General features: G+C 42.8%; 1 protein-coding gene across 12 annotated transcripts in view; it reads left to right on the top strand.

The window, feature by feature from the left end:
* Positions 1-22,734, top strand: part of TULP4 (TUB like protein 4) — a 1,043,161-nt gene that overhangs the window by 518,379 nt on the left and 502,048 nt on the right. For all 12 annotated transcript variants that reach the window (XM_073560996.1, XM_073560990.1, XM_073560994.1 and 9 more), the window contains one exon: positions 14,627-14,761. In XM_073560996.1, coding sequence (XP_073417097.1) covers positions 14,627-14,761 — 135 coding nt within the window. The remainder of the gene's footprint in view (positions 1-14,626; positions 14,762-22,734) is intronic.

The following is a 22,734-nucleotide window of genomic DNA, read 5'->3' as shown; positions in this document are numbered from 1 at the left end:
CCCTTCTCCAATGCCTCCTTAATATAGGACCGCATAGCCTCGTGCTCGGGTACAGATAAATTGAAGAGCCGACCCTTGGGAAATTTACACCCCGGGCTCAGTTCAATTGCACAGTCATAACTCCTATGAGGAGGCAAGGACGCAGACTTATTCTCACTAAATACATCATAAAAGTCCGCCAAATAGTCAGGAACATCATGCGACTGAGGAGAGGTGATAAAAACCGGAGCCTCACCAAAGGCACACCGACAACCCCAACTCACCACAGACACAGATTTCCAATCCAAAACTGGATTATGAATTTGCAACCAGGGAAACCCCAGAACAACGGCATCATGCAGACCATGCAACACCAAAAATCTGCAATTTTCTTGATGGTCTGGGGCGACCCGCATGACCACCTGGGTCCAAAACTGAGGTTTATTTTTCGCCGAAGGAGTAGCATCAATCCCCCTCAAAGGGATAGGCGTCTGCAGAGGTGTCATCGGAAATCCACAACGTTTAGCAAAATCCAAGTCCATTAGGTTTAGCGCTGCTCCCGAATCCACAAAAGCCTTGGCGGAAAATGTGGACAGAGAGCAGATCAGAGTAATTGCCAGAAGAAACTTAGGTTGAACACCACCAACAGAAAACGTGTGTACAGAAATAATTTGCGAGGCATCTCCACAGAAAAAACACAGCTTATTACGCCTTCTGAACTCCTGACGTTGCGTCTTAGACAAAACTCTATCACATTGCATAGGTTCAGACGTCTCTTCCACCGGTGGCAACACCTCTCGTGCGATCCTGCGTTCACGTAAACGCCGATCAACCTGAATGGCTAATGACATAGAATCGTCCAGACCAGAGGGAACAGGAAATCCCACCATAGTATCTTTTACGGCTTCTGACAAACCCTTCCGAAAGAGAGCAGCCAAGGCAATATCATTCCAGGTAGTAAGGACCGCCCACTTTCGGAACTTTTGACAGTACAACTCTGCAGAATCTCGACCCTGGTTCAATGCCAACAGGGTCTTTTCAGCCTGATCAACAGCATTAGGCTCGTCATACAACAACCCCAAGGCCTGAAAGAACGCGTTCACACTAGTCAGAATAGGATCATCTGGTTTCAAAGAAAACGCCCAATCCTGGGGATCGCCACGCAGCAAAGAGATGACAATTTTAACCTGCTGCGCGGAGCTCCCTGACGAGTTAGGCTTCAAGGCAAAAAATAATTTACAATTATTTTTGAAACTCAAAAATTTAGATCGATCCCCAAAAATCACATCAGGTGTAGGGATCTTTGGTTCAACAGCATGCGAACGAGCAAGGTAGGCGGAAATTCCCCGCACTTCCGCAGCGAGCTGCTCCACACGATCAGACAATTGCTTTATATTCATCCATCTCACCACACATCTAGATAAGTTCCTTAGGGGGTCTAGTTTCCAAAATGGTGTCATTTGTGGGGGGTTTCCACTGTTTTGGTACATCAGGGGTTTTCCAATCGCGACATGATGTCCGATCTCAATTCCAGCCAAAAACGTCAAATGGCGCTGCTTCCCTTCCGAGCTGTGCCATGCGCCCAAATAGTGGTTTACCCCCACATGTGGGGTATCAGCGTACTCAGGACAAATTGCACAATAACTTTTAGGGTCCTGTTAGCCTTGGGAAAATAAAAATTGGGGTGAAAAGATTATTTTTGTGGAAAAAATATGATTTTTTAATTGTACCGCTGTACGTTATAAACTTCTGTAAAGCCCTTGTGGGTTCAAAGTTCTCACCACATATCTAGATAAGTTCCTTGGGGGGTCTAGTTTCCAAAATGGGGTTACTTGTAGGGGGTTTCCACTGATTAGGTACATCAGGGACTCTCCAAACGTGACATGGCGTCCAATCTGAATTCCAGCCAATTTTGCATTGAAAAAGTCAAACGGCGCTCCTTCCATTCTGAGCTCTGCCATGCGCCGAAACAGTCGTTCCCCCCCACATATCAGGTATCAGCGTACTCAGGACAAATTGCACAATAACTTTTGCAGTCCAATTTCTCCTGTTACCCTTGGTAAAATAAAAAAAATTGAACCTGAATTATTTTTTTTATGAAAAAAAGTTAGATGTTCATTTTTTTTAAATATTCAAAAAAATTCCTGTGACGCACCTAAAGGGTTAATAAACTTCTTGAATGTGGTTTTGAGCACCTTAAGGGGTGCAGTTTTTAGAATGGTGTCAATTTTGGGTATTTTCTATCATATAGACCCCTCAAAGTGGCTTCAAATGTGATGTGGTCCTAAAAATAAAATGGTGTTGCAAAAATGAGAAATCGCTGGTCAACTTTTAACCCTTATAACTTCCTAACAAAAAAAAATTTTGGTTCCAAAATTGTTCTGATGTAAAGTAAACATGTGGGAAATGTTAGTTATCAAGTTTTTTGTGTGCCGTATCTCTGTGATTTAAGGGCATAAAAATTCAAAGTTCGAAAAGTGCGAAATTTTCAAAATTTTCGCCAAATTTCCGTTTTTCTCACAAATAAACGCAAGTTATTTGAATGAAATTTTACCACTAACATGAAGTACAATATGTCACGAGAAAACATTGTCAGAATCACCGGGATCCATGGAAGCGTTCCAGAGTTATGACCTCATAAAGGTACAGTGGTCAGAATTGTAAAAATTGGCCCGGTCATGAACGTGCAAACCACCCTTGGGGGTGAAGGGGTTAATATTGCGTTGACCCAGGGAGCTAGTCTGATTGCCGTATGTGGAGTCGGGAAGGAATTTTTTCCCCAATGTGAAGCTTACTGTTTGCCACATGGGTTTTTTATTGCCTTCCTCTGGATCAACATGTTAGGATAGGATATGGGTTGAACCTAGATGGACTTAAAGTCTTCCTTAAACCTTAATAACTGTGTTACTTTGTTACTATGAATACTCACGGTAGAGCACCTCATAAATGTGCGCCGATACTTACTGCGAACTTTAGAAGGCAGAATGATTAAATCAACAGCAGGTCAAGAATTGGTTGTATATTTATTTTACGCCGTTCCAAAGTGATTAAACGACTTTATTCTTCAGGTTGGTGCAATTACAGTGATATCAAATTTTTGGCGTTTTTTTCGCTGCTCTGACATTTAAAAACACTTTTTTTGTTGCAAAAACTTTATGTAAACTATCATGTTTCTATACTTCTGCCAACAGAGTCATGCGAGGGCTTATTTTTTGAGGGATAAGTTGACATTTTTATTGTAATATGAATTGTATTGTGTAAAACCCAGACGGAGTTCAAGGAATGTACACTCACTGGCCACTTTATTAGGTACACCTGTCCAACTGTGTGTTAAGACTTAATTTCTAATCAGCCAATCACATGGCGGCAACTCAGTGCATTTAGGCATGTAGACATGGTCAAGACAATCTCCTGCAGTTCAAACCGAGCATCAGTATGGGGAAGAAAGGTGATTTGAGTGCCTTTGAACGTGGCATGATTGTTGGTGCCAGAAGGGCTGGTCTGAGTATTTCAGAAACTGCTGATCTACTGGGATTTTAACGCACAACCATCTCTAGGGTTTACAGAGAATGGTCCGAAAAAGAAAAAAAATCCAGTGAGCGGCAGTTCTGTGGCCGGAAATGCCTTGTTGATGCCAGAGGTCAGAGGAGAATGGGCATACTGGTTCGAGCTGATAGAAAGGCAACAGTGACTCAAATTGCCACCCGTTACAACCAAGGTAGGCAGAAGAGCATCTCTGAACGCACAGTGCGTCGAACTTTGAGGCAGATGGGCTACAGCAGCAGAAGACCACACTGGGTACCACTCCTCTCAGCTAAGAACAGGAAACTGAGGCTACAATTTGCACAAGCTCATCGAAATTGGACAGTAGAAGATTGGAAAAACGTTGCCTGGTCTGATGAGTCTCGATTTCTGCTGCGACATTCGGATGGTAGGGTCAGAATTTGGCGTAAACAACATGAAAGCATGGATCCATCCAGCCTTGTATCAACGGTTCAGGCTGGTGGTGGTGGTGTCATGGTGTGGGGAATTTTTTCTTGGCACTCTTTGGGCCCCTTGGTACCAATTGAGCATCGTTGCAATGCCACAGCCTACCTGAGTATTGTTGCTGACCATGTCCATCCCTTTATGACCACAATGTACCCAACATCTGATGGCTACTTTCAGCAGGATAATGCGCCATGTCATAAAGCTCGAATCATCTCAGATTGGTTTCTTGAACATGACAATGAGTTCACTGTACTCAAATGGCCTCCTCAGTCACCAGATCTCAATCCAATAGAGCATCTTTGGGATGTGGTGGAACGGGAGATTCGCATCAGGGATGTGCAGCCGACAAATCTGCGCCAACTGTGTGATGCCATCATGTCAATATGGTCCAAAATCTCTGAGGAATGCTTCCAGCACCTTGTTGAATCTCTGCCACGAAGAATTGAGGCAGTTCTGAAGGCAAAAGGGGGTCCAACCCGTTACTAGCATGGTGTACCTAATAAAGTGGCCAGTGAGTGTAGTCTTATGTGCTTTACAGAAACCTGGTTACATGAGGACGTTCCTGATTCAAGTGTCTCGATTCCAGGGTTTCAAATGGTTCAGGCTGATAGAGACAAGGCTAGGTGTGGTAAATATAAGGGTGGTGGGTTGATACTATACATTAATAACAGATGGTGTAATCAGCGGCACATAACTGTTCAGGAAAGTCACTGCTGTCAAAACATTGAACTCTTAGCAGTTGGCCTTAGGCCTTACTATCTACATAGATTATTCTCTATTTGCATTGCAATAGTCATGTATATACCTCCATCTGCTATCCAAGAGGCAGCTAGGGAAGTGTTGTTGGGGGTGTTGGCTCGCCCTCAGACAAAGCACCCAAACTCGTTAACATTAATCTCTGTGGATTTAAACAGTCATGATCTCAAAGGCTCTTCCAAAGTTCTATCAATATGTTAAATGTGCAACAAGGGACAGCAGTTTATTGGATCTCCTCTGTGCAAATGCTAAAGATGCCTATTCATCGTCTACATTACCCCCCTGGGGAAATCTGACCACAACCTCATACTATTGTCTCCATCTTATCAACCTGTTGTCAGCAAAAAAACAGCGACAATAAAACTAATCAGGAAGTGGTCTCCTGCAGCTGAGGAAGCTCTGCAAGACTGCTTTGACCTCACAGACTGGGAGGTGATATGCGACAGTGGAGAGCATGTTGATGTAAAAGATATTGTCAGGAGAGTAACTCATTACATAAATTTTTGTACTGATACTGTAGTATCCGTTAAGATTTGATATTATGCAAATAACAAGCCTTGGATTACAAAATAATTGAAATACTTACTAAATGAGAAAAAACTGGCATTTAAAATGAAGGATACAAAGAAACTGAAATTGATACAAAGGGACTTAAAGGGGAAAATTAAGAATGCCTGTGAGGAAGATTGCGTACACTCAGCTTGTTGTAAAAAGTAAGTGGCCCCGATTGATACCTTCTATCACTGATGAGCAGTGAAATGACGCCCTGGAGGCACATACGTTGGTGTCACCAGCTGCAAACAACAAATTAATCCAATTGTATATCCTTCACCAGTTGTATTTGACCCCAAGCAGACTTCATAAATTCGGTAGACGGGCAATGGATGAATGCCGTAGATGTGGGGAGTCGGGGGTGGATCTTAGGCACCTTGTCTGGAGCTGTGGTAGTATACGGGGATATTGGAGTGAAGTCATGTATACGTTGGAACGAATATTGGGAATACCGATTGAATGCACTCCTGAATTATGTCTCCTGGGTGTTGTGGATGAAGAGATGTGGGTTCATTATGATAGAATATTTCTTTGAGAGGTTTTATTTATGGCTAGGAAGGCAGTGGTGTTGAGATGGATGGGAGGGAAATCCCCTTCGATTAATCAATGGAAGAAATTGGTGAATTCCAAAAAGACATACAGTTAGGGAATTTAGATTGTGAGCCCAGTCGGGGACAGTGATGATAATGTGTTCAAACTGTAAAGCGCTGCGGAATATATTAGCGCTATATAAAAATAACGATTATTTATTTAATGACATAATTCCTTATGAGAACATATTATATAAAAACAGAAAATGTCCCCAGAAGTTCCATAGGATTTGGGAAAGGTGATGTGACTCCCCTCTGACACACTTGGCTCCTAATGAGATGGTCTCTTTGATTTTGAGATATGGTTCATGATGTGTGTCACTTCTAGACCATGCAAGCTTTGATTTATGTGAATTTTAGAATGTGTATCTTCTATAATCTGACCTGATATGAGCTCATGGATCCTAAATAGACCCTGAGATTTGGGGTGGATGATGCTGTAGTGTCTCTGCTACATACAATACATTCATTCTTGGATAATGATGGAACTGCAGTGCGCGCCATGTTCTTTGACTTCTCTAGTGCTTTCAATACCTTACAGCCGCTCTTATTACGAAATTAGTTGACTGATATGGCAGTGGATGAGGGGATGGTGAACTGGATAAGCGATTACCTGACGGATGGGCCACAGTTTGTAAGGATGGAAGAGGTAGTATCTGGCAGTGTACGGAGCAGTGTGGGAGCCCCTCAAGGTACAGTGCTGTTGCCCTTCCTCTTCACATTGTATTCAGCTGACTTTCAGTATAAATCCGATTTCTATTACCTCCAAAAATTCTCAGATGACTCAGTGATTGTAGGGGGACTTGTGGGGCTCCGGGGTGAGGAGGAATATAGAAGGGTGGTTTCTGACTTTGTAGATTGGTGCCAGACCAACTATCTAGAACTAAATGTAAAGAAAACCAAGGAGATGGTGGTGAGTTATAGAAGGAAAAAGAATGATTACTTACTGATCACTATTGCTGGCCAGGAGGTGGAGATGGTTGAGAGCTACAAATATTTGGTGGTTCACCTTGACAGCAAACTTGATTGGAGGTGTCATACAGAGAAGGTTCACAAGAAGGGAATGAACAGACTGTACTTTCTGCGGAAGCTCAGGTGGTTCAATGTGTGCAGTAAAATGCTGGAAATGTTCTACCAGTCCGTTGTAGCAAGCGCCATCTTTTTTGCTATCATTTGCTGGGGCAGTAGTATGCGAGTAGCCGACGCTAATAAGCTCAACAAACTTATCAAGAAGGCAATGCGGCTGTTGGCCTCCATCTTGACTCTTTTGAGGAGGTAGTGGAGGATAGGATTCAGAAGAAGTGTAGGGCAATAATGCACACCCACTATACGAGCTGTTCTTGAATCAGAAGAACACTTTCAGCAGCCGTCTAATCCTACTAAGGTGCAAGAAGGAGAAATTCAGGAAATCGTTTGTGCCTACTGCTATGGGGATATATAACAATTCACTAAGGGTGAAAGATGGCTGCGACCTAGGGCTGGCACACTAAGGGAAATGATCAGAGATTTGTGTACCTTTGTTACGTGTTGTGGTTAGTCATATGCAAGACCTGTGTCTAGTAATTACTCTATGTAATGCTGTTAGTAATGTTTTGTTTGTAATGCTGTTGTAACGCTGCTGATACCATAATTTCCCTCGGGATCAATAAATCATATTGTATTGTATCGTATTGGTACCATTTTCGGGCAGATTACATTTTTTGGATTGCTTTTTATTATTTTTGTGAGGCAGAATGAACAAAAACCAACAATTCAGGAATTTAAATTGTGGGGAGTGCAGATAACTGCATAGTTAAACACAATATTATAGTTTAACACATGAGCATAGTTTGGTGTTTTCCATACTAGTTTCCATTGTTTTTCTGCTTTTATCTGTACTGTATATCCCCATTTAGTATGCGCTGCATGGAAAATGCTACCATGCTTGAACAGCCGTTTGAGGGTGAATATATCTGCTCTTGATGTCAGCATGTTACATGTTTGGAAGCCCATATAATGGATCTAAATGCACATCTTGCAACACTCAGGAGCATTGTGAACCTGGAAAGAAGTTCAGAGATCACTGAGCATTCACTGGCTGGAGCCATTGATATGGAGAAGGGTGAAGGTGGGGAAAATCAGGACCCAAAAGTACGTAGCTAGGTAACATTTAGAAGAAGGGGTAGGGGACAAAGTGCCAGGGAGCCTAGTCCTGATCTGGCACAACCTAATATGCCTGAATGCAAGCCCAACACGTGGGATCACTACAGCAAGACATTGCTCCTAGCAACCAGGAAAATGATTGCTGTAGAAAGGAGGAAAGAAGGAGTGCAGCAAAGGCCAACAAATTGGGGCAGGGCACTCTATACCTTGGTGTAAAGATAGTATCCTCTGCCGCCAAGACCAAGAATACCGAACAGTGTGTTGTCTGCCAGGTGCTCGGGTTCGGCGTGTTGCACATGCCATAGGACAAAATGCTGGGTGGGGTTGAGGAAAACCTAGTGATGGTACACATCAGTACCAATGACAAATTTAGAGAGAGGTGGAAGGGCTTTAAAAATGTTTGCAGGGAACTAGGAGAAGGCCAGGACCTCCCAGGTTGTGTTTTCAGAAATACTGCCAAAAGTGACACTACAAATACAGCAGGAGCTTAGGAAGATAAATAAATGGCTTAGAAATTGGTGCAGAAAAGGTTTGGGATCATGCAGAACTGGGCTAACTTTTCTGTCAGTTACAGGCTCTACGGTAAGGACAAGTTGCACCTCAATGGAGAGGGTGCAGCTGTTCTTGGGGGGGGGGTCAGGCGGATGGAGGAGTCTTTAAACTAGGATTTGGGGGAGTAGTTGTGCTAAAAAGGGGATAGAGTACTCAAAGAGCATGAGATAGTAGGGGTCAATGAGGATTTAGGGAGGTCTGAGACATGCAAAGAACATAGGAAGGTGAGGAGGAGGAGTTAATGTCCTTATAGGATTTAATGTCTTCTAGCAAATGCAAAAAGTGTTGCAAATAAAATGAATGAATTGGAAACTTTTATGTCAGCCACAGGTTATGATGTGGTGGACATTACGAAAATCTGGCTGGACAAAAGTCATGACTGGATGTTAAACATGGAGGGTCACACTACATTTAGAAAGGCCTGAAAATACAGATAAGGTGTAGCAGTTTGCATTTTCGTGAAAAGGCAGCAATTAATAATAGGGTCCTTATTATGGGGGATTTAAACAGACATTAAATGAGACATAGACTCTTCTGGTTGTGCTAAAAGCTGCAAGTTATTATCCGCAATTCAAGACAATTAACTCTCTCAGCTGGTAGATGAACCAACCAGAGGAGGTAATCTACTGAATCTAGTTCTGGATCTAGACCAGATACAATTTCAAATCAAACATTCAGAAGGGGAAGTGCACAAAGCTGTAACTATAGGAAAGCGTATTTCAGCAAATTAAGGGAAGAGCTTAATCATGTAGACCTTCACTTGTTCAAAAAGAGTCAGCGTAGGTTATTTAACATTTATTTACAAATTGCCATTGGCAAATAATCCCTAACTAAAGATTGTTATAATGTGGCTAAGAATCACATGGCTATGAAGAGCATGGAAGAGCTCGGAAGGGAAGGGACGCCGTTTGACTTTTCAATACAAAATTGACTGGTATTGAGATTAGACACCATGTCGCGTTTGGAGAGACCCTGATGTGCCTAAACAGTGGAAACCCTCCACAAGTGACATCATTTTGGAAATTAGACCCCCTAACGAAGTTCTCTAGATGTGTGTTGAACACTTTGAACCCCCAAGAGCTTCACAGAAGTTTGTAACGTACAGCCGTAAAAATAAAAAAATCATATTTTTTTCACAAAAAGTGATCATTTCGCCCACAATTTTTTTTTCCCCAAGGGTAAAAGGAGAAATTCGACCCCAAAAGTTGTTGTGCAATTTGTCCTGAGTACACTGATACCCCATATGTGGGGGTAAACCACTGTTTGGGCGCACGGCAGAGCTCAGAAGGGAAGGAGTACCGTTTGACTTTTTCAATGCAGAATTGGCTGGAATTGAGATTTGACGCCATGTCGCTTTTGGAGAGCCCCTGATGTGCCTAAACAGTGAAAATAAACCACAAGTGACACCATTTTGGAAACTAGACCCCTGAAGGAGCTTATCTAGACATGTGGTGAGCACTTTGAACCCCCAAGTGCTTCACAGAAGTTTATAACGCAGAGCAGTGAAAATAAAAAATCATTTTTTTTCCTCAAAAATCATTTTTTTAGCCCGCTATGTTTTATTTTATCAAGGGTAACAGGAGAAATTGGATCACAAAAGTTGTTGTGCAATTTGTCCTGAGTACGATGATACCCCGTATGTGGGGGGGAACCACTGTTTGGGCGCATGGGAGAGCTCGAAAGGGAAAGAGCGCCATTTTGGAATGCAGACTTTGATGGCATGGTCTGCGGGCGTCATGTTGCATTTGCAGAGCCCCTGATGTGCCTAACAGTATAAACCCCCCACAAGTGACCCCATTTTGGAAACTAGACACCTGAAGGAGCTTATCTAGATATGTGGTGAGCACTTTGAACCCCCAAGTGCTTCACAGAAGTTTATAAAGCAGAGCCGTGAAAATAAAAAGTGTTTTTTATTTCCTCAAAAATGATTTTTATCCCCCAATTTTTAGACCCCCAAAGTTGGTAAATAGTGGAAACCCCTCAGTTCTTGCTCCAACCCTAACCCCAACACACCCCTAACCCTAATCCCAACCTAACACTAATCCCTAATCCTAATTCGCCCTTACCCTAATTCTAACCCTAGCCCTAACCCTAGCCTTAACCTTAACCCTAGCCCTAACCTTAACCCTAATGGAAAAATGAAAAAAAAAATATTTTCTTTATTTCATTATGTTTGCCTAACTAAGGGGGTATTAACGGGGGGGGGGGGGGATTTACTGTTTTTTTTATTTTGATCACTATGATAGTTAATCATAGTGATCAAAATGAATGAATGGAATCTGCCAGCCGGAGCCTGCAGATTCCCGGCGGGCGCACTGCGCATGCGCCCGCCATTTTCTCCGGATCCAAGATGGCGGCGCCCACGGGAGGACGCCGGCGGGACAGAGGACCATCCGGAGGGGATCCAGGACCACCGGGAGGTACAGGGGGGGATCGGGACCCTCTTTCTCCTCTGATGTGCAATCACATCAGAGGAAAAAGAAATTAAATGCAAAATCGCTGCTTTTTTTTTTGCGGTCGCCGTTATAGTGTTAATAACAGCGATCGCAAAAGCGGGGTCGTCAAAAAACGACCCGATTCATGTTCTCTGGGGTCTCGGCTATCCCCTGCAGCCGAGACCCCGGATAAAGTCCGACACTGGGGGGCGCTATTTACTGACTCCACAGCACCGTGAATTCACGGCGCTGTGGTTTAAGTACCCTTAATTACCGCCATTAAAAGGCGTATCGGCGGTCGTTAAGGGGTTAAGATGTTTTAGCATAAACTATTTTATTAGGTTTGCTTTAGAAAGAATCATACAAAGCTACAAAGAAAAGCAACAAAAGTGTCAATAACATAAGCTGAAGCAATAGGTAAACCTTGAACTAAATGGAGGGCTGATCTGAAATTTGAAACTAGCAACACGCTGTGATCTGTATATTTGGGGTCTGAAATAAATAAAGCAGTGAAAATTGCAGATAAAAATACAGCTTTTTTTAAACTCATGGTATTTAACCATTATTTTGCATTAATATTTATAAGCCAAAACGAAAAGCCGTATCATAAATAACTTTAGTGGAAACGTTTAGCTAAAAATGCCGATGCAAAATTGAAATATCACGTTTTTTGAGCAAATCTCAGCCAGTAAAACTTTAGGGTGTATTTACACTACATGGTCATATCATGTTTTTTTCTGCAATTTTGGGAAAAGTGAAGTAAAATCAGCATGCTATGTCATGATTTTTAGAAAATGGGGGAAAAGCGTGATATGACACAGAAAGTCAATGCAATCAGTTAAAGCATCCTCATGGAGTAGCTATTATGTTTGGTAAAGAATTTATTTTGCATACACAAATGGCAAATTGACATTTATGAAATTTTCCTTTCAATAAATGAAATAATACAACAAAGGTTTGGTTTACTTTTGTTCTTTTAGCTAAATGCAGACCAGTGTTGCAGAATATTGACAACTCATATCATCAGTAAAAGAAGCCGAGGGGAAATGTTTATTGGTTTATGTACAGTGGGGGAAAAAAAGGATTTAGTCAGCCACCAATTGTGAAAGTTCTCCCACTTAAAAAGATGAGAGAGGCCTGTAATTGACATCATAAGTAGACTGCAACTATGAGAGTCAAAATGAGAAAACAAATCCAGAAAATCATATTGTCTGATTTGGCAACATTTATTTTGCAAATTATGGTGGAAAATAAGTATTTGGTCATTAACAAAAGTTCATCTCAGTATATTGTTATATATCCTTTGTTGGCAATGACAGAGGTCAAGCGTTTTCTGTAAGCCTTCACAAGTTTGGCACACACTGTTGATGGTTTGTTGGTCTCTTCCTCCATGCAGCTCTCCTCTAGAGCAGTGATGTTTTGGGTCTGTTGCTGGGCAACACAGACTTTCAAATCCCTCCATAGGTTTTCTAAGGTGTTATGAATGAGTCACCGGAGAAGGAGAAAACAAAAATACTAGCGAAGTCCAGAAAACCGGAGAGATTGGTAGCTATCGGATTGCAGACCCCTGATCCTATTCACCACAACTAACAGTAGTCGTGGGGGGTTCCTACGGTGCCCTAGACCCCTCGTCACAGCCGGAGAACTACATAAACCTAAAGAAAGAAAGGGGAAATCTAAACTGCCCCAGAGCAGACCCCAAAGCAATAGACAGCCCCCAACATGTGTTGTCGGTGAATAACAGATGAAAACACAAACACAGACAGAAAGACAGGCTGAGCAAACGATGGGGCCCAACTAACTAGATAGGACAGGACAGAAAAGATGCTGGCTGCAATCCGAAAAAAACCCTACCAAAAATGTCCCAACCGTCTGTTAAGGGAAAAAGGCCCTGAAGTCGCTAGACTTCAAAATCACTATATCTGCACTCAGGTATATTCTGAAAACAGAGCAAAGAGATCAACTGATCAGAGACAAAAATGGAATTCAGCCAGTCCCAACCAGGACTGGCTGAATACAAACACTAAGGAAACCAGACAAAATCTCATGGAATAATAGTAGGGCAAAAACTTAGCTTTTAGTAGACAGGAACTAAAACTGGATGCCAGAGGTCAGAGCAGAAAGGATCACCAGCAAACCGTGCAGGGCGTCGGCTGCCTTATATCCACTCAGAAATTCCAGATGTGCAATCACACTCCGCCTGTTCAGATAACAGGTTCTTCCCATCCCAATCAATTTCACTACCTCTCTTCACCAGCAGAGGGAGTTCATCAGACATCAAAGGTGAAGGGGAAAATGAACTCACAACACTAAGGGTTGAGATCTGAAGACTGGCTAGGCCACTCCAGGGACCTTCATATGCTTCTTACCAACCCACTCCTTCATTACCCTGGGGTTGTGTTTGGGTTCATTATCATGTTGCAAGACCCATCCATGTTTCATTTTCAGTGTCCTTGCTGATGGAAGGAGGTTTGCACTCAAAATCTCTCTATACATGGCCCCATTCATTCTTTCATGTACACGGTTCAGTTGTCCTGGTCCCTTTGCAGAGAAACAGCCCCAAAGCATGATGTTGCCACCCCCATGCTTCGCAGTAGGTATGGTGTTCTTTGGAGGCAACGCAGCATTCTGTCTCCAAACATAACGAGTTTTGTTTCTACCAAACATTTCCTCTTTGGCTTCATAGACTATATGACATTCTCTCAATACTCTTCTGGATAATCCAAATGCCCTCTAGCAAACTTTAGATGGGTCCGGACATGTACTGGCTTAAGCAGGGGGACACGTCTGACACTGCAGGATCTGAGTCCCTGGCGGCGTAGTGTGTTACTGATGGTAGCCTTAGTTATGGTGGTCCCAGCTCTATGCAGGTCATTCACTAGGTTCCCCCGTGTGGTTCTGGGATTTTTGCTCACCATTCTTGTGATCATTTTGACCCCACAGGGTGAGATCTTGCATAGAACCCCAGTTCTAGGGAGATTATCAGTGGTGTTGTATGTCTTCCATTTTCTTATTATTGCTCCCATAGTTAGTTTCATCACACCAAGCTGCTTGCCTTTTGCTGATTCAGTCTTCCCAGCCTGGTGCAGGGGTACAGTTTTGTTTCTGGTGTCCTTCAACAGCTCTTTGGTCTTCATCATAGTGGAGTTTGGAGTGTGACTGTTTGAGGTTGTGGACAGGTGTCTTTTGTACTGATAACAATTTCAAACAGGTGCCATTACTACAGGTAATGAGTGGAGGACAGACGAGCCTCTTAAAGAAGAAGTTACAGGTCTGTGAGACCCAGGAATCTTGCATGTTTTTAGATGACCAAATACTTATTTTCCACCATAATTTAAAAAATAATTTTTGCCAAATCAGACAAGGTGATTTTCTGGATTTATTTTCTCATTTTGACTCTTATAGTTGTGGTCTACCTATGATGTCAATTAAAGGCGCCTCTCATGTTTTTAAGTGGGAGAACTTGCACAATTGGTGGCTGACTAAATACTATTTTTTCCCCACTGTTCCTGGTATAATGATAGTTCAGCAGGATGTTATCCTGCACAGCATATTGTCTATTGTATTCACATAATTTTATTGATTTCATTATTAGTTTACTGCTTACTTTGCATTGATTGATAATTGCAGATGGCCCTTCTGCATATCCCATCCCAGTGGAGAATATCAAGCCGCTACTTACTGTTGGATTTACATCTGGAGATATTAGCTTGATGAACAACTATGATGACCTGTCACCAACCATCATTCGCTCAGGAATGAAAGGTAGTAACATGACTTACATTTGTTTTCATTCTTCAATTTTCCTAATGTTATAACAGGAAGTCATTTTCCTTTAATGCAATTGATGACACCTATTGGCAGTAATTCTTCATCTAGTAAATTAGATTTATACTTTTTTTTCTCAGAGCTCATTATGTTTGACTTTTCTTTCTATGAGGTATAAGTTAATTGTAGTACGAGAGCATTTTAAATTACTGAATGCAAAGTCGAGATGTAAAGAGAATTTAAAGAGCACATATCACAATAATAGACCTGTTAAAATTAAGACATATTTAATATCAAGCATATAGTTTATTTTTCCTGAATTATATAAATTATGCATAGGAAATTCTAGCATTTTTAAACTTTGGACTTTAACATGTTGCTGTACATATTGATAAGCCACAATGGACTTTTGACATGTTGTTGCAAAATTACATTTGGGCAGTAAAAAGATGTGTTATAATTGTTAAAATTATCAACCCCATACTGTCAGGGAACAGCCAGGGTATGAAGCAGATATCCCACCTCTGCTACCAGTTTGTCAGTAGACAGCTGGAGGATCACACATGTAACCCACCACTGCCACCAATTTGTCACAAATCAGTACACAATGTCTCTATTTGTCACGATAATCACGCAGTTGACTGATAGAAAAGGGCACACCTGCTTTTGCCACTGAGCAGGTTACTGTTTGCTTCTCATTGAATGTGTGGCTCAATGGTTAGCACTGCAACCTTGCAGCTCTGAGGTCCTGGGTTCAAATCCCACCAATGACATCTACAATGTATTTGTATATTCTCCCAGTGTTTGCTTGGGTTTCATCCCACAATCCAAAACATACTGATAGTGATAGAAGATATATATATTTATATACACTTCCGTGTGGTTACCGTTAATAGTACAGTTTATACAATCACATAAAATAAAAGGGATAACAAAAAAGTGCTACACCTGATCTCACAGGAGTGGTGCATATCTTAGGCTAGTTTCACACTAGCGTTTTTCTGCGCTGCATTTGGTGCGCACATCAAACGCGTGACAAACGCATACAAACGCTGCGTTTTTTGTCGCATTAAGGGAAACGTTTGTATGCGTTTTCAAGCCTTTCCAATGCGTATGCGTTTTTTATGCGCATGGTGTCACAATCACAGGAGGAAAATTCTAGAAAAATTCTTGCATCAGACACCACCAATGGGACAGCAGTGGGCGTGTGTTATGGAAATTCTTTATATAGACCCTGTTTACAGCTGAATTCTTCACATTTCCTTGGATTTTCTCTTGACAACATGGATCTGCGCTGGAAGACTTTTTACTTCAACTTGGATCTGGACATCAGGATGGCTCAGGCTTATGCAGTTGCTTGCCATCAACAAATGGAGAGAGAGACAGCGAAGACCGCAGCGTTTGTGGATACATCCGATTGTTGAACTCCGGGAGAGCCGTGGAGCGTAGCACACCCTCTACAGTGAGCTCCAGGCAAACCCGGATAAATTTACTGATAACACACGGATATCCCAACAAAGCTTCATGTATTTGCCAGGTCGTGTCCAAGATGCCATCCTGAGACAGGACACACATCTCCGTCGTGCGATTCCTCCTGAGGAACGGCTCCTGGTCACCTTACGGTACATAGTATTTAAAAAGCAATGCCTGCCTAATTTTATTTGTTCTCTCAGATGTACTATGAATTATTGTTCTTCCATGTACTTAACCAAAGGCTGCAGCATTATTGTTATGCCATGTAGTAAAGAAAAGGCTGCATATTTATGTTTATGCCTTTTTTTTGGTTTGTAATTTTATTTTTTGGTGTTGTAAAAATTCCAGATACAAAAATATTAATTTTTGTTGTTTCTCTGTTTCCAGATTCCTGTCTTCTGCAGAGACCCACTCTTCACTGCACTTCCAGTACCGGCTTGGAATCTCCACCTTGTCGGGAATAGTTGCGGACACCTGCCGGGTTTTTGTCGGACGTTCTCTGTCCCAAATTTCTGCCCCTCCCCACCATGGAAGAGTGGATTGAAAATGCAGAAAGATTCTGGACAGTCTTCAATTTCCCCAACTGTTTGGGTGCAGTGGATGGGAAATACATCCGGATTATAAAACCAAAAAGAACTGGATCAGAGTACTATAATTACAAAAAGTACTTCTCTACAGTACTAATGGCCATTTCTGATGCAGACTGTAAGTTTGTTGCAGTGGACATTGGTGCATTTGGGCGTGGGAATGACTCCCAGGCTTTTAAGAACTCTGACATGGGCCAGAGGTTGTATGGCAACCAGTTCAATTTCCCCATGCCACGTCCTCTTCCCAGCACTGAAGGTCCACCACAGCCCTTTGTAATGGTTGGGGATGAGGTATTCCAGATGTGCCAAAACCTCCTCAAACTCTACTCCAGCCGGGACTTGGACCACAACAAAAGAATTTTTAATTACAGGCTGACCAGGGCAAGAAGAACTGTAGATTGTGCCTTTGGTATACTTGTCTCTAGATGGCGCATTTTAACCACAGCCATTAATCTGAAGCTGGAAACAGTGGATGAGGTGGTGAAGGCCTATGTGGTTCTACACAATTTTGTTATGGTTAGAGAGCACCCGAACTTTGAACTTGATGATGCCGCTCCTAACCCCTTGCCAGAATTTAATCAGCACCCTCTCAGGTCATCCGTTGAAGTTGGCCAAATGAGGGACCAATTTGCGGCCTACTTCAACTCAGGTCTAGGAAGGGTGGTCTGGCAAGACCAAATGGTGTAACAAAGTTTACTTTTGTTTTCATGTTAATAAAAAAAAATTGTTGATACCTGTACCGAGTGCACTCTGTCTTTTTACACTTCAATATAATAATCAACTGGCCAGGTGTACGATTGAATTCATGATGCTGTGTTTTGTGCATCCTTCATTTAATAGTACTCAAGACCAGGTAACTATACATACACACAACTTGTATGATCTTTATTATCTTTCCACTTTGAGTTCGGTGTGATGCGAAGGTGGAGATAATACGAGTAATATTTGTGTCACCTGTCATGTTATTACAATTATTCATTTTGGAATGCAGGAGCATCCCTAACTATTTATGAGACCTAACACTGTGACTATCCATATTAGTTGTATTAGCATCACTGTGGCCAGTTAAGAACTCAAGACTGTATGCATAATAAAGTTGATACAACTTCTACAATACCCAGGCCTGGTGTCATGCTGAAGTGAGGATGGCAAAACTAACGCATCCACACTTCAGACGCTTATCACACATTGTCAGCAGAATACACATAAGAGGTTAACTGCAGCAGCGCTACAGTCTGAGTTATATATATGCAGACTGAAGCGACGCTGCTGGTTACAACTCATGTGTATTCACCTGTCCAGGTGTGATCGTTATGATACAAGGCCAGGGTATTGTACAATTGGCGGGTATATTCCACATCATCTACTCAGTTTATCCACACACACTGAATAGAGGATGAGGTTAATTACAAGGTCTAGCTATAATAACCTTGGATTGCATCCAAAAAAGTTAAATGATGTTAAAAAACACCATAGTGAAGTTACTGTTTTGGATACAAACCAAGGTGACAATAGATAGGCCTTGCACTCCACACCATCCTCTATTCAGTCTGTGTTTTATTACCTGACTGAAGAGACTGATGTGGAAAATACATGTCATCTAGATTTCTTGTTTTGACAACACATGTCTCCAAGATTGACACTTGTAAACGTGTCATTAATGGAGCTTTGTGTTGACAAAAAAAAGAAAAATGTACGGCGCAGTGTGTGTTGGCGTTGAGAGACACATTAAACCAAACTTTTTTTGAACCAGAAAAATTGCACATTTATTTTGTAAAACTAAAAAAAAGGTTATTTTTATTTTGAAGGACGTTTGGGGGAAGAGTGGGATACTTTGGGCGTGTGGAGAGATGAGGAACGGCTGGAAATTGAGGAAGGGGTTCTAGGTGAAGGGGCTACTAAAGTACTGGGGGAAGGGAGATCAGGCATGGAGCTGGAGGCTGGTTGAGAAACGTTGGAAGGAGAGGGGGGACTGACTAACAAAGTCTTTTGTTTCTTCTTCTTTGGGGCAGGAGTTACCTGCCTGTACTGACTACCACCTTGTGACCGCCTTACAGTTGTTGACCGCCTCGAGATGTTGGACCGTGTCTGTGAAGACTAAAATTTGGAATGTGGGTCTCCCCTGGGCTGCTCGGTGGAGGCGCTGGCGGTGCTCCTTGCAGGAGAACTTGTGGTTTCGGTGCTAATTGAAGGTGAAGCGTGTGCGGTGCTACTGGTGGGAGAATAGGTGGCGGTGCTCCTATCAGGTGAAGCCGTGGCTGTGCTCCTGTGATGAGGAGTAGTGGCGCTGCTCCGTGTAGGCGAAGCAGTGGCGGTGCTCCTCTGAAGAGGAGTGGTGGTGGTGCTCCGAGTAGGTGAAGCAGTGGCGGTGCTCCTCTGAAGAGTGGTGGTGGCGGTGCTACGATGAATCATAGAATCATAGAGTTGGAAGGGACCTCCTGGGCCATCTTGTCCAACCCCCTGCTCAAAGCAGGATTCGCTAAATCATCCCAGTCAGATGTCTGTCCAGCCTCTGTTTGAAGACTTCCATTGAAGGAGAACTCACCACTTTTTCGTGGCAGCTTGTTCCACTCATTGATCACTCTAACTGTCAAAAAGTTTTTTCTAATATCTAATCTGTGTGTGGAGAAGAGGTGGAGGTGCTCCTCTGATGATGAGTGGTGGAGGTGCTCCTGGAATGATGAGGCGTTGTGGCTGTGCTCCCATGCTGATGATGCGAAGTGGCGGTGCTCCGTTCCGGAGATGATGTAGTCTCTGTGGTCCGAACAGGAGAAGATGTGGCGGTGGCCCAAACAGGTTTTGCCCTGGATGTGCGCCACGATGTGGAAATGGTGGCAGTACTGGTGCTCCAGACAGGAGCAGCGCTTGACGTGGTGGCAGGGTTGGAGTGTCCAGCAGCACTCGGCATTGGTGTGATATAGTGGTGCCCGGCTTGGCTAGGAATGCAGGTGGTCATGCTGTGGTATGCAGCAAAAGTCGGTACAGTGGTGAAGCGAGTCAGTGGTGGCACAGGTGGGAATGACACCACTGACTGCTGCACGTACTGATTCTGCTGCATAGCCTGCAAGAAAGCAGTGTTGCAGGCGTGTAACACATTCAGCTGTTGCTCAGGACTAAGGTGATCCGCCATGCCCCGTTCAATTTTACTAAAGAAATGGTGCGCTGGTATATTGAGGTCGGCCTCCAGCCGTTCAGAGCGCTGGTCGGAAGAGTGGAAGAGGTGTTCCATGTGGTTAAAACCATGTTCCATTAGTGAAAAACCACTTTCCACTCTTTCGTCCAGCGTCTTGAGGCTGGCATGAAAGGCTTCTCTCAAGTGCATAAACTCGGGCATGACATTCCTGTCCGAGGCCCTCTGCCGCTGGAGGGTAGTGCCCGCATAACCAGTGGCAGAGACCTGGGACGGGAACACCTGATTTACAAGCTTCCTGGTCACCATCTGTCTGTGTTGCTGACCTGCAACTTGCTTCCTGGCTGTCTGATGGCTGGGATGGGTCCGAGGTTGATCGATGAAGAACCGCTCCAGGGACAGTTTGCAGGCTGCTGCTCCAGGTGCTGTGGAAACAAAAGTTAAAAATTACTATCATGCATTTACAAGAAGGATCATCTGTGGAAGATAAAATCACCGATTATGTTCAATGAAAACACCAAAAAAAAAAGGAAATTATATGTACGCTTTGGTGGCAAGGACCGGTCGTAGGAATTCCAAAGCACGATGATATCGGTACGTGGTTCTGCTCCTTGCCGATGAGCCACTGCAAACCTGTCCCTCAGCACGAAGATCAGTGTTGAAGCGGTCCTTCATCGAGCGCCAACATGTGCAGACTTTGTTCACTGTTGAAAAAATAATAAAATAAACATTATACAATGCACAGCTGGCAACATCTTGTATAATCACGCACATCTGATTTCCCTTGTCAAACAGTCAATGCGGCATAAAAAAAATCAATACACAATGCATTGACTGTTGAACCTGAGGACACTTGTGTGTTCACTGCAAAAATATATCTTGCAGGAAACACACAAGTATCATCAGGTGCAAGAGATAAAGCATGAAGAATACAGCATTAAAAAATCACAATGCCTTGACTGCTGAACCTGAGGACACTTGTGTGTTTACTGCAAGAATATATCTTACAGAAAACACACAAGTATCATCAGGTGCAAGAGATAAAGCATGAAGAATACAGCATTAATAATCACAATGACTTTACTGCTGAACCTGAGGACACTTGTGTGTTTACTGCAAGAATATATCTTGCAGGAAACACAAGTATCATCAGTTGCAAGAGATAAAGCATGAAGAATACAGCATTAAAAATCACAATGCCTTGACTACTGAACCTGAGGACACTTGTGTGTTAACTGCAAGAATATATCTTGCAGTAAACACACAAGTATCATCAGGTGCAAGAGATAAAGCATGAACAATACAACATTACAATTCACAATGCATTCAATCTTGTTCCTGAGGACACTGTTATGGTCCCTGATAGAATCTATCTATCAGGAAACAAAACCGTATCCTCAGTACAAAGACTCAATGCGGCATCACAGAACAGTGAAATACTTACTAAACACCTTCTTTAAAGTTGCAGATGCGCTGTCCCAGCCCTCCATCAACGCAGCGGCCACCTCATTCCGAGCTGCCAGGTCACCACAATGTCCTTGTACTGCTGGTCACGGCTGTCCCACAACGGGGCACGCTCCTGGACAAGGATGATCAGTTGCTCATTGTCAATGGACATGTCTTCATCCCGTTGTGGAACCTAGAAAAGAAATACATTTAGAATCGTGGAAATTGTGGAGAATGGTATAGAGAAAAAAAAATAGAACATGAAAAACAGGACATAAAAACAGGAATAGAAAACAGAATTTAAAATAAAAGGTAACTTTAAATATTGGATACTTACATTGCGTCTCCTCCCCGCTGGGACTTGTGTACGCTGCTCCAGCTGTTCTGGCTCACTTGGCTGCTCCGATGCTGAGGTCTGTAAAAAAGAACAGAAATATTTACCCATTTCTAGTGGCAGGTATACTTACACAAAGGCAGCAAAATACTTACCTCATGCTCTGCTTCTTCCAATTCTTCCCTGGAAGGACTGTATTGGGATCCAGAAGACATGCTGGAAAAATAAAAAAAAAACATTAGTACATAATATATTTTAAAGGACAGGCTCACATAAATTGATTTTAGAATACTCACATTATAGCTGCTGTGTTCTCCAAAGTAGTGGATTGTCTCTGGCTGGGTGGGTGTTGTCTTGTCTTCTTTGTCTTTGCAGTCTGTCTGGGGAGTAATGATCTGGCACTACAGACCCCTTGTTTTATCTACCCTCCTCCAAAACAATGTTGCTTGTTTAGGGGGTGTATTAAACAAGTGTCTAGACATTGTTTACTCTGAAATCGCGCGCGCTCACAAAGCACTGACATGCGCACTTCACAGCGCACGTCAGCGACACCATAGACTATAATACTATTTTTTTGCGCATTGCGTGCGCTGACGCGCGCATGCGATTTTTTAATGACGTTGGGCACAACAAAATATGCAACATGTAGCGTCTGGTCGCACACCTGGAAAATGCGCAGCGCACGCAAACGCTGAGGCTCGCGTGCAATCGCTGGACACTGCACCTGTCATTTTAAAGATAGGGGACAATTGCACGTGCGACCGATAGCGCATAATGCGCTGTACGATAAAACTCAAGTGTGAAACCAGCCTTAGTGTAGGGGAGCGCTCCAATTGGAAAATGGAGCAGTCCCACAGTAGGCTGTATCTCCCAATACTGAACAATAATTTTCATTCAAAACCTGCTTTTATTAGATAAACTACTCCCACATACCTCACCTCAGATGGGGCTGGTCAATGGGATGCAGCTAGGTCCTGAAAGACGTAGTTACTTACCAGTA

This window comes from Dendrobates tinctorius, unplaced genomic scaffold (genome assembly GCF_039654945.1).
Source record: "Dendrobates tinctorius isolate UK_male_01 unplaced genomic scaffold, ASM3965494v1 ptg000310l, whole genome shotgun sequence".
Taxonomy (NCBI): domain Eukaryota; kingdom Metazoa; phylum Chordata; class Amphibia; order Anura; family Dendrobatidae; genus Dendrobates; species Dendrobates tinctorius.
This window is presented reverse-complemented; position numbering and strand designations above follow the sequence as displayed.